Raw genomic sequence first — 12896 nt, 5'->3', positions numbered from 1 at the left:
AATTCATTAAGTGAATCTAAAGTATCTAAATGGATATGGTCCTGTAGTTCCATACCAAGGGTACAAAGTGACAAAAAACAGTCTTTCCTAATTCAGAAAGTCTCTGGGATATTTTGAGCAGGAGCCACCTAGTGGTACTTTATACACTTTGGTTGCACCATGTAGAAATGATAGCACTTTAGTCATTACCTCTGTTGTCAGGTGATTGAACAATGACATTTAGCAGGTTGTATTTTGCATCTGATATAATTTGGATGTTGATGGAATGGTACTGCTTGTGATTAAGGAAGGGAAATCGGGAGCGGCATGCTTAGCCTACATATGTAGGCTACAGTCTGTTGTTCCTATTATGTTTGGTAATCTAGTGATCGCAAGGAAGTCACTAATTTGTGCTTGCTCTATGGCAGTGTATGGGAATTTAATGTAGCTGGGTGACCTGATTAGGGCATTGATGACCGAGGGAAGCAAATAACAGGTCAAATTAACAGTCAAATTAACACAAAATCAGGGTTAAAATGAATGAACAAGGCTAAAATGAATAAAGCCAGAATTATATTGTAATTCAAATACAGTAAAAGTCAACTTCAACATGGTCATACATGAAGTTTATTTTTATAAAGTTTATATATATAACCTATATACAAATGTGTGTATTCAAACTGAAAAAACTGTAATAACATACCATCCAAAAATGTTGGATTTGGAAAACGGCAAGCTAACTGTACATGATTCATACAGGTTGGGACCACTCATAAAAAAAATTTGTTGAAAGAAGTAAATTGGTGAATGCACTAAATTCTCTTACGTCACTTGTATGAGCAATTTTAAGAGCAAATATTTTTGTATGAGTGGATTTTATATGAGGCCCATTGTCTTGGGTAATCCTGATTAACTCATACTTTATTGGAGTTGAATATAAATTCCATTAAACACATAAACAAAGTTTGCTATAAACAGTCATAGCTTAGGCATTTATTGCTATGGCTGACCTGTCTTTACATTACATTTGCATTTATTACTTTATCAGATGATTTGGTGCTTAGCGCACTTTGTTTGAGGCTTGTGAGTCAGTTCAGACTGCCCAGACACCTTCTTCTGGATCTGTGCAAGGACAGGGAAAATGTATCACTGTTACTCTGTGATTCCAGACAGCAACATCTCTCCTATAATTTGGCCAATGCGTTCCTCCAGCGATTTTTTCTTTTGGTGTATTATCTTCACATTCCAACATCTAGCGATAAACCAACCAAATCCGATATCTGTGACTGTGCCAGGGCAGATTTTCCGAGGCTTCTGTTTTTCATTGCTCTGTGTAGCTAAAATCCAATGAGAGCAGCTCTCAACCAGGAGGCGGCTTACCGGCCAGTCAAAATTGTGGCCCGCGTCCCCGATTGGCTTATTGGAGAGGAGGACATGGATTTTTCACCGCTGTATACATTCAAAATCTTTCTTCTTCTGCCCAGATTCTGCTTGTGCCAAAAGATCATCTACCCCAGCTTTAACACTATATTCATAATGCACAGCTGATTATGTCCATGCCTTTAACCCAAATTATTTACAATAGTAATCACTGTAATATTACTGGAGAGCAAGCAGGTCCAGGAACTGGCTAAAATGAAAAGCATTAATAGCCCCTTTTCAATTATGTTTTGTAGGGAGTTAGTGCCTGTATCGCTATAACTTTGTAGCAATTTAAGATTCCTCTTAATGGTTTTTCATTAATAGAATATGGTGGTAGCGCATTAACTTCATGTAATAATGTCCTGCTGATGAGCATCTATCGTACTGATATAATTTGCTAATGAGTAATGTTATGAAGCGATGCTTTTCACTCGTAGAAATCTCACTTATAAGATCCAATGAGAAGTTAAACTAATGATTTATAGCTACACCACTAACGGTGTATTAACTGTGCCGTGCATGAAGGTGGGCTCTAGCAATGCGTTTGAGACATCTTTTTCGAGGCTCTTTGAAGCCATCTAAAGTCATCAAGCTACCTATCTCAGGTAAATAGTGGAATTCCAATGCAGAGCAGCTTCTTTCAATTGCGACATCTGCCCTTATTTCGCTACAAGAGTTTTTCCGTTGCAATAAATGTAATTAGATCTACTCTCATCCACCTCTAGCAAACAAAAGGAATCTAGCGCATCATATGTCAAATTAACTTGTTTTCCATTAGCATTGTCGCAATAACTTTCTGTTGCGCATCAAGTTGTAGCGATATAATTACTTAATGTTAAGTGTGCTAATGTTACTGTGGAAGTTTCAGAACACTTAAGCGCATGCTTTAATAAACACTTTATTTCTACCATGACAACCTAGTAGCCTACTTGCTTTGTTTAGGTCAAGTTGAACAAATTACTGATATGGGCTGGAGCCTATGTCATATATACATTTACTTCTACGTTTTACTCATAGGAGTTCTGATGGAGGTGTACAATCTACTCGGCTAAGATGGTCAAGGATCCTGAACTAATAGTTGCCATGCAGATCATACTGTATGTGACCTGCTCTAAAAAACGTTGTGTCCTGTGACACAAAACCTGTTTTTGAGAAAAATGCTTTCAAAGTTTTGTCTAGAGAATTATGTGAGGCTGGGAGACTACAGACACAAGGAAACTCCAGGGCTATAACTTCTCATCTTATGTATAAACCCTTTAAAACTATATTTTAGTCTGAACATTTACTCTTGAGATTAAAACACACAAACCATGAAAATAAATACATGTAGCCACAAACGCAGCTGATGTGTTTGTTTGTGACTGGTGAACAGTGACAAGCTGGCTAGCCTCCAAACAATGCACAACTCTGCTATTACTTTCACTTTGATATGTTGCTTTTAAAAGCTTAAAAACTGTATTTTTACTCTGAATTTGGAATTAAGATTAGGCTACTAGAATGACAAAATGAAGATGAACTTTTTCTAGCATTTTGCTACTTCTCATAAGCTACCTACAAAAATAATAGGTAGATATTTCATATGATTAAGCTATTTATGTTTATTTATGTTTAATATTTAAAATTGCTAATCACGTGTAAACTAATAAAGTTTACACGTGATTAGCAATTTTAAATAGCAAAGATATTTTCAAATTTTATGTGAGATTTATGTAGTAAAATGGCAAATTATGCAGCATCAAATTGTTTTTGGTATTTTTCTGATTTTGCCTTGGATTATGTAATCGCCTCTGCTCCGAAATACGACCTGTCTGACTGCTCAAGTCTTTCTAGCCTATCATGAGTTTTTGTAACCATTTTGTTTTTAAAAATAATTCCAATGTAGGCTATGTGGGTTGATTGAGGCACAATAACACTGTCTGTTGTATTAAATGTAGGGCTGCATTTCCCTGCAATCACACACTCTAGCTCCCTTTGCCAGTACGCTTATGAAACTTTTTAATGTTGTCTCCTCGCCAAGTGAGTCATACAATTAATGCAAGCCACATGCAAGGTGTCATTGGATTAATGTGTGCTTCTTTTCAAGAAATTGTGCTATTCATAAGATTTTATTCTCAGTTAGTGCCAAAAAATTGTGGTTGTCAGCCGAGGCCTCTCTGTGTGGAGCTTGCATGTTCTCCCCGTGTTTGTGTGGATTTCCTCTGGGTACTCCGGTTTCCTCCCACAGTCCAAAGACATGCAGGTTAGGCTGATTGGAGAGTCTAAATTGCCGATGTGTGTGAGTGAATGGTATGTGTGCCCTGCAATGGACTGGCAACCTATCCAGGGTGTATTCCTGCCTTTTGCCCAATGTATGCTGAGATAGGCTCCAGCCCCCTTGCGACCCAGGATAAGCGGGTTCAGATAATGGATGGACATGTCCTTTTAATGTCATCTATGCATGCATCAGATAATAACATGTAATTGTTCCTTTTATACTTTTGCTTGTAAGAATTTAAGGAATATTTCTATGTTATAGAATAATAGCTTTATTTTTGCCAGATGAGGAGGAGGAAATACTTGCATAATGCAATGGGTGCATACACAGCCACCTAGTGGGTGGAGAAAAATAATATTTTATAATCTAGGCTATATAATCTCAAACAATCTCATAGATTGTCCATCAAACTAATTTAGACATATCTACTTTATGTAGTATGTAAATTCATATCGCTATTTAGTGCTTGCATAATCCACAGTAGTGGTTCACAAGGGTCCCCTTTTTTTAGCCTTACATAGTTCATTACATACCTAACGTTAACATTAGTTACATAGCTAGCTCTGTAAAATGCTGTAAAGTTAGCAGCTAATGTTACTCTAGGTTAGCCTCATTCTGTTTTTGTAACATAATGTTCATTAACTCAGTCCCTCACAATTTACACTTACTTTTATTAACTGTCTTATCATATACGTTTTTCAAACATACCTTATCGGTGTAATGAAGCACCTGCTTTGACCATCACGCAGTGTCAAGATCACAAAATTATAGCTAATGCTACGTTCCAGACAACTTGGAAGTCAAGTTTTTCCGACATCCTACTAGAAAAAGTGTAATAGAACGTCACTCAAAGTCACAATTCGGGGCAAATCCATCCACCCCATTGAACTGTATAATCGCTAGAAAGGAAACTTCATTCCATTCACGCCCATTCAATCCATTTTTCTGTGGCTGTTTCCTTCCAGTTGTATTACAGTTCAATGATCTACCCTGACTTCACAATAAGTTGTCTGACGTCACACAACAATGGCAGGACCCATGAAGGTTAAGGCAAATTATCTTTGAAAGTTACCTTCTCTGCATAAAACTTAATGTAAATGTAAAAAATACCAAATACCAATTGGAAATATACCATTTAATAATAATAATAATAATAATAGATTTTATTTGTGGGCGCCTTTCAGAGCACTCAAGGACACCTTACAAGACACAGTAAAAACATCATATAAAAACAAATCAATCAATAGCACCAACATGTTATATACAACAAGACATATAAAATTATCAACATAAAACATAAAACTCATCAATCAGGGTCAGGTTAAATATGCTAGTGTGAAAAGGTGTGTCTTGAGTCTAGATTTAAAAGTGAGGAGAGTGTCAATGTTGTGAATGTCTTGTGGCAGAGAGTTCCAGAGGCGGGGGGCAGAACGACTAAAGGCTCTAGATCCCATGGTGGTCAGGCGGGGGGCAGATGGTGTGGCAAGTAAGGAGGCAGAGGAGGATCTGAGAGTACGTGAGGGAATGTGGCTATGGAGGAGTTCAGAGAGATATGAAGGTGCCATGTTATGAAGGGCTTTGAATGTGAGCAGCAACATCTTAAAATCAATACGGGATTTAACTGGGAGCCAATGAAGTTCTGGAGAACTGGAGTGATGTGATCAATGGAAGGAGTTCTGGTGATGATACGGGCAGCTGAGTTCTGGACCAGTTGAACTTTATGGAGACACTTGCGTGAAAGACCAAAGAGGATGGATTTGCAATAATCAATACGGGATGTAACCAGGGCGTGGACAAGAATGGCAGTGCTGGTAGGTGTAAGTGATGGGCGAAGACGATTAATATTGCGTAAGTGGAAGTATGCAGACCGAGTAACATTATTGATGTGTTTTTCAAAGGATAATGTGCCGTCAAGGATGACACCCAGACTCTTAACCTGAGGGGAAGGGGAGACTGTGGAGTTGTCAATGGTGAGGGAGAAACTGTCAGATTTAGCCAAAATGGATTTGGTGCCAACGAGGAGAACCTTTGTTTTTTCACTGTTGAGCTTCAGAAAGTTGATTGAGAACCAGGATTTGATTTCCAGCAAGCAATCGGAGAGGGAAGTGGGCGGAAGAGCGGAGGTGGGCTCAGTGGACAGGTGTGGACAGGTGTCATCCGCGTAGGAATGAAACTGAATCCCATATTTCCTGAAAATATTGCCAAGGGGTAGGAGATAAATAATAAATAGGAGGGGGCCCAAAACAGAACCCTGGGGAACACCGGTGGTTACTGGAGTGGGCTGTGATTTCAGATTTTTGAGTTGGACAAACTGAGTGCGGCCAGAGAGGTATGATGTAAACCAGACAAGAGAGGTGCCAGTGATTCCAAATGATGCTAGTCTCTCAAGGAGGATGTTATGTGAGATGGTATCAAAGCCTGCAGACAGATCGAGAAGGACAAGTATGGTTAAGAGCCCAGAATCAGCTGCCATTAATAGATCATTTGTGATTTTCAGTCTCTGTACTGTGGAAGGAGCGAAAACCAGATTGGAATTGCTCAAACAGATTATTGTTGATCATGTGGGCTTGTACCTGGGCTGCAACCATTTTTTCAAGTATCTTGGTAAGAAATGGTAAATTTGAAATGGGCGAAAATTACTCAAATTGTTAGGGTCTGCACCGGGTTTCTTGAGTATAGGAGTTATTGCAGCTGAGAGATGAGGGAACAAGACCAGAGGTAAGGGAGGAATGTATGATAGCAGTGATTAAAGAGGACAGAGAAGGTAGACAGGCTTTCACTAGGTGAGTAGGGAGGGGGTCTAGCTGACAGGTAGATGATTTAGATTTGCGGATGAGACCAGATATTTCACCCACAGTTGGAAGTTCAAAACTAGATAGAGAGGAAAGCACAGAAACATCAGAAGGGGAATAGAGTGAGCTGTATGTAGTGTTAATAGAAGACGTCAATTGCTGGTGGATATTTTCAATCTTGGCATCAAAAAAGGTCATGAAAGTATTACACTGAGCAGTAGAGTACATATGAGGAGCAAGAGTGTCTGGAGGCCGTAAGATAGTCTTAACCGTGGAGAACAGGGCTCTTGTGTTCCCTTCACCCAACCTAATTAGATTAGCATAGTAGGCACATTTTGCAGTGGACAGAGCATCTTTATAGCTAAATATGTGACTATCATACATATCTTTGTGCACAACAAGGCCAGTTTTAGCATAAAGGCGTTCCAGGCGACGACCTTTAGTTTTAAACTGGCGTAGCTCAGGTGTAAACCAAGGTGCAGAATGGGTAAAGGAGACAGACCGGGTTTTTAACGGAGCATGGGCATTAAGAAGACTATGGAGTTCATCATTGTAGAATGAGACCAGTTCATCAGGAGTGGATAAATTGTCTTTGCTAGGAAGGTTATCAATTCCACTGGATAGAGCAGATAAGTCAATATTATTAATGTTACGAAATGAGATGGAACGTAACATATTTGTTTTGGGTAATTTTAGGTTGACATTGATGGATACAAACTTATGATCAGAAATGGGCAAATCAGATGCAGTACAATTAAGGGGAGTTACACCAGAGCAGCAAACCAGATCAAGAATGTGACCTTTAGAGTGGGTAGGGAAATCAATATATTGTTGTAATCCAGAGCTGTCCAAGCAAGATGTAAAGTCCTTTGTAAGAGTATTGTTGACATTGTCCATGTGAATATTAAAATCCCCAAGCAGTATTATATTAGGGGACAGGGAGCATAAGGAGGTTAGAAAAGCAGAGAATTCATTTAGGAATTCACTACTGGGCTTGGGTGGTCGATACACAGTAACTAGTATAGTAGGAGTTGGCCCATTGATTTGGAGGGCCACGGACTCGAATGACCTATGGACGGGGACAGTTAGAGAAGAGACTTTCCACTTCTCATTTTAGAGTACTGCCAGAGGGGCGGGGTTGACAGATGTAAACAAACCCAGGTGGGATAGTTTGATTAAGCTGCGAAAAGTCATTGGGTTGCTGCCACGTCTCAGTTAGACACAAGAAATCAAACTTACGATCTTTCAGTAGGTCATGGAGTAGAAGCGAGCGGATGTTAAACAACCCGAAGTTGAGGTTGTTTTTGTCGGGTTTGACGCTAGCGTTAGCCGACCTGGCTAGGCTAACCAGCAGGCTACTCCGTAGTTCCAGATGGAGCTTCTATCATGATGACACAAAACCAATACGATCCATCTGGTCTTCCATTCCGCGTCCCGCAAGAAGGCTTTCTTGCGGGACGCGGAATGGAAGACCAGAAGGATCGTATTTTTTTTTTTGTCATCATGATAGAAGCTCCGTCTGGAACTTCGGTGGATGTATTTCCTACGGAAATGCCGAGCAATATCCAGGTGACGATGCAGCCCCTGTGGTGGCTCAGATAGGTGGAATCGCAGTTGGAAAAGTTCCGCTGCCGTATATTGAAGAAGCGGTGTTACTGGATGTGATATGAAGGATAAAGCAATCCAGACGGACATAATCCATACAAGCAGCCTGTTGATCCACATTGTTGCCCCGGTGTTGTACCAACCCTCCAGAGCAGGGGAGGAGACGGATCCAATGGCCGCCAACAGGTAAAAGTTTAAAGTCCAAAACACACCGAGTTGCACACCGAAAGACACCGAAATGAAAGTTTAAAACAGCAAAACAGGTTTCTACCTGTTTGCTACTGTTCATTAGCTTAAGAGCGCAGTAGACTACAGCAATCAATAAAAGAAATATCCGGAGAGCAGCGGCAGATAATCACGCCAGCGTTCACTCATTGACGGACCATTTAACTGGCTTTTTACTGGGTGAAGATTAGCTGTCAATGTGGCTAGACCGGAGTACAGGTAACGAGTGGTATAATTTCTACCATTGGGTCAGTGCGATTGGAGGTTGGAAGTTGGATATTTCAACTGGGAATTTTTTTTTTTTTACATCACATTACATTACAATGCATTTAGCAGACGCTTTTATCCAGAGCGACATACAACGAAGTGCAGATCAAGCACAGGAACGAGTGTGAAGAGGACCCTAGATGACAGTATGAGTCCTAGCGTGACCATACCGATACAATTGGAACCCTTGAAGAATACATCAACTTACGAAATGGCATACCACTGTTGACAGCTAGAATACCCTGTGTACAACAATACAATATCTAATACAATACAATAAAACACAACAATATCTATACATAACTATATATAAATATACAAGGCTAATCATGGTGGTGAGGTAGGGGGGGAAAGGTGCAGTCTGTCTGACAGCAGTCATGACCGAGAAGTGCAGGTACGGCAAGAGGGAGGTGCGCGGCGTCCCGAAGTAGCCATAACAGGCAGCCAGTGGAGGTTGCTGGGCAGGGGGGTGACATGTGAATGTCTGGGAACATTGAATACCAGATGGGCTGCGGCGTTCTGGATCAGTTGTAGGGGTCTGATGGGGGATGCTGGAAGGCCAGCCAGTGGAGAATTGCAATAGTCCAGGCGGGACAGGACCATTGCTTGTAAAAGGAGCTGAGTGGATTAGGTGGTGAGGAAGGGTCGGATTCCCCGGATGTTGAACAGGAAGAACCTGCATGCCTGGATCACTGTAGTGATGTTCTCGGAGAAGGACAGCCTGTTGTCCATCACCACTCCAAGGTTTCTTGCACTGGGGGATGAGGTCACTGTGGTATCCCCTAGTGAGATGGATAAATCGGAGAAGGGAGAGGTTAGAGCAGGGATGAAGATTACCTCTGTCTTACCTGGGTTGAGCTTTAGATGGTTGAAAAATATGACAATTTTTCGTGCCCACAGATACACTCTCATTGGCTGTCCGCAATGTCAATCACAGGAGTGTAGATGAAATTGGTGCTTATGTTTTTATCAGTCAGTCGGGAAGCATACAGCGAGTACACGCGAAAAGATTCTGGGCTAATCAAAAAAGACACCCGGCTGAAGCCCCAGAAGCCCGATGCTGGTGACGCCACTGGTTGGTTCCCTGTCTTATATACTTACTTTAGCCTTGCACACCTTTTGGAGCTTGAGATATGACATAAATGATCATTTCAAACTTTTAGAAACCTTGTTTGTCAAAATGGGCATATCAAAAAATTGTACCACTGTCCAAATAGTTACGGACTGCACTGTAAATATGTAAATATGTAAATTACACAAATCCATGTAATTTAATTGTGATTTAGACCGAAAAAGTCTTGCCAGAAAACAGTCAGTATCATCTGCCTCATTCACAGCCTATATCTTGTGTTAACAGTCTGACTGTGATGCGAGGAAGGGAGTGTGAGATGGTTTCCACCAGGGGACAGCACTGGCCCTTCTTACCTGTATGGTCAGAGCTGTGATTCATTATGTGGACCTGTTTCTCTGGTTTTTCTGTTGAAGATCTTTTGCCTGCTTTTTCTTTGTTTAATATTTTTTCCTCATTTCATGTTTTCAAGGTTTTGGTGGTTTTCTGTTCTCCTCTTGAATAAATGCCAGCAAGTCATCCCTTTTGCATCTTGCTTTGCATTCCAACTGGTGGAGAATGTAGGCATAGTGCCCCCCAGACAGGCAAAGATTTTGTCCTGTTTTTCCCTGATTTTTGTACAAACCTCAATTCCAGAAAAGTAGGGACGGTGTGTAAATGAAAATAAAAACAGAAAGCAATTTGCAAATCATTTTTGACCTTTATTCAATTGAAAACAGGATAAAGATATTTCATGTTTTAACTAATCAACGTTATTGTTTTTGTATCTGTACGCTCATTCGGAATTTGATGCCTGCAATACATTTCATATGGGAATTTTTACCACTGTGTTACGTAACGTTTCCTTTTAACAATATTTGATAATAATTTGGGGACTTAGGACACTAATTGTTGTAGGTTTGAAAGCAATTTTTTTCCAATTTTTGCTTGATAAAAGCCGTTCAACAGTCCGGGTCTCCATTGTTGTATTTTTCATAACGCTCCACACATTTTAAATGGGAGACACGTCTGAACAGGTCAGTCTAGCACCCACATATAGCTTGGCTTTGTCTTGCTGAAATAGGGACATCCCTGAAGACCTTGTCTAGATCATGGCAGCATAAGTCCAAAATGCGTATGTAACCTAAAAGGTACCTTCACAGATTTGCAAGTTACCAATGCCATGGGTACTAACACGGCCCCATACCATGATAGACGCTGGCTTTTGAACTTTGGGTTGGTAACAATAGCGATTGTCTTTTCCTGTTTGGCCAAGAGAAAACTACACATTTCCGCTTTGCGTCAGTCCATCTCAGATGAGCCTTGGCCCTGAGAAGTCAGCAGCATTTCTGGATGTTGTTCATATATGGCTTCCGGGATGCCTAGTACGCCTAGAGTCTTAACTCGCATTTGTAGATGCAATGATGAACTGTGTTTACTGACAACAGTTTTCCAAAGTATTCTCAAGCCCACAAGGTTATTTTCATTACAGAAACATGGCAGTTTTTAATGCAGTGCCATCTGAGGTAATCGAATGTCACATGCATTCAATATTGATTTTCAATCTAGCCCTTTACACACTGAGATTTCAGTTTGCGCTTGAAGGTGGTCTGTGTCTCTGTTGTCATTCCACCACTGTGGGGCCAGATCAGACAGCAGTCGCACATATATTATGGTGCGCTAAAATGGGAAGAACTATGTATAAAAAGTGCTGTGATTTCTACATGGTGAAAAATGCATAAATTACCTGGTAAAAAAGCAGAGAATGTACTTATTAACATTATTTGTATTTGTTTTATTATTAATGTTATTACATTACTCTATATATTTTAGTGATGTCTCAGTCTAAACAAAGACTAAAGTAGTTTGTTTTGTAATGCTCATTTATGTATGACTGCGTGTGTGTGTGTGTGTCTGCATGTGTGTGTGTCCAGGTCCCTAAGTTATGGAGCCATTGGGGTCATTGTTGGGCATGAGCTTACCCACGGTTTTGACAGCAATGGTAAGATATTCAAACTTTAGATTAAACCATAATTTTAAGTTAAGGAACAATCTGTTTGAGTGCATCTCTTGGTGTGTATGATTGTGTGTCTGTGTGCATGAAGGACGAAAGTATGACAAGAATGGGAACATGGACCAGTGGTGGAGCAACACCTCGATATCCCGCTTCAATGACAAGATTCAGTGCATGATCAACCAATATAATGACTACCACTGGGAAGAGGCGGGATTTAACGTATGTACCACACCCACCTAGCCCGTCTACATAGTACAACCTCTGAAGTGCTGTGCAATAGTTACTTTGACAATATGTGCTTTAGAAAAGTGCTTTTGATTAGTGATGTAAGGATTAGCATATTAATCAGTGAAGACACAACTAATGCTTTAGTCAGCCATAAACTTTGTTCCATATTTTAATCAGGCTAAAATATTTTAAATGATTATTAAATGCATAATGTTTTCTCCAAAGATGAATAGTGGTAACCCCTTTTTAATAAAAAAACCCTTCAAACAAAGCAGAAACATCTGGTAATCACCAGATTTGAACAACAGGATGCAATGTAGACTTCTTGGTTTAATGGCACTCTATCTCTCTCCTTCTCTGTTTGTGTCTGCAGGTGAGAGGAAAGAGAACTCTGGCAGAGAACATTGCTGATAATGGAGGGATGAGAGAGGCTTTCAGGGTATGCTGTCCAACAAAGAGTCATGAGTAAAGCATACTGCAATGTGGTCTTTAATAACACTCAACTGAAATCAGTGCATTCCATTTTCAACTCACAAAATGTACTAAAATGAATGCATCAATTGAAAAATACCTACAATGCTATTTGAGGACTTTTCAAGTCATTACATGAATTTCAATTTTGTGAATTGACCCTGATTGGGAGTGGCTAGTGCCGCCCACAGGAAATGCAAGCTGATTTATTCTATTACGATATCTACTGTATTAGTATATCTTGCAGTTTACTATTTGAATGTGTGGTGAGTTGTGCATACAAGTGAGTATGTGCCTGTATGTGCATACTTGTGCATTTTAATGTATGCCTATATGTATGTTTGTGTATACTAGTGGGTATATACAATGTGCTCCAGAAATATTGGCACCCTTAATAAAAATTAAAGGCAGCATATAAAAATAAAAAAAACAGCATCTATGTTTTGCAACGAGCATCTCAGTCTTCAGAATTAAATCCCATCAAAAACCTATGGCCTAACCTGAAGTGTGGGGTCTATAAGCATAAACTTAAGGATATCAATGATTCTGAAAAGTTCTGAATGGAGGAATGGTCAAAAATCCCTTCAA

General features: G+C 40.0%; 1 protein-coding gene across 3 annotated transcripts in view; it reads left to right on the top strand.

The window, feature by feature from the left end:
* Positions 1-12896, top strand: part of phex (phosphate regulating endopeptidase homolog, X-linked) — a 52758-nt gene that overhangs the window by 35377 nt on the left and 4485 nt on the right. For 2 of the 3 annotated variants that reach the window (XM_061239946.1, XM_061239945.1), the window contains 3 exons: positions 11527-11594; positions 11698-11828; positions 12211-12276. In XM_061239946.1, coding sequence (XP_061095930.1) covers positions 11527-11594; positions 11698-11828; positions 12211-12276 — 265 coding nt within the window. The remainder of the gene's footprint in view (positions 1-11526; positions 11595-11697; positions 11829-12210; positions 12277-12896) is intronic. The other variant, XM_061239947.1, reaches the window with a different exon arrangement.

This window comes from Conger conger, chromosome 4 (genome assembly GCF_963514075.1).
Source record: "Conger conger chromosome 4, fConCon1.1, whole genome shotgun sequence".
NCBI lineage: Eukaryota > Metazoa > Chordata > Actinopteri > Anguilliformes > Congridae > Conger > Conger conger.
Note: the sequence above shows the minus strand (reverse complement) of the source record. Positions and strands in the feature narration are given on the sequence as shown.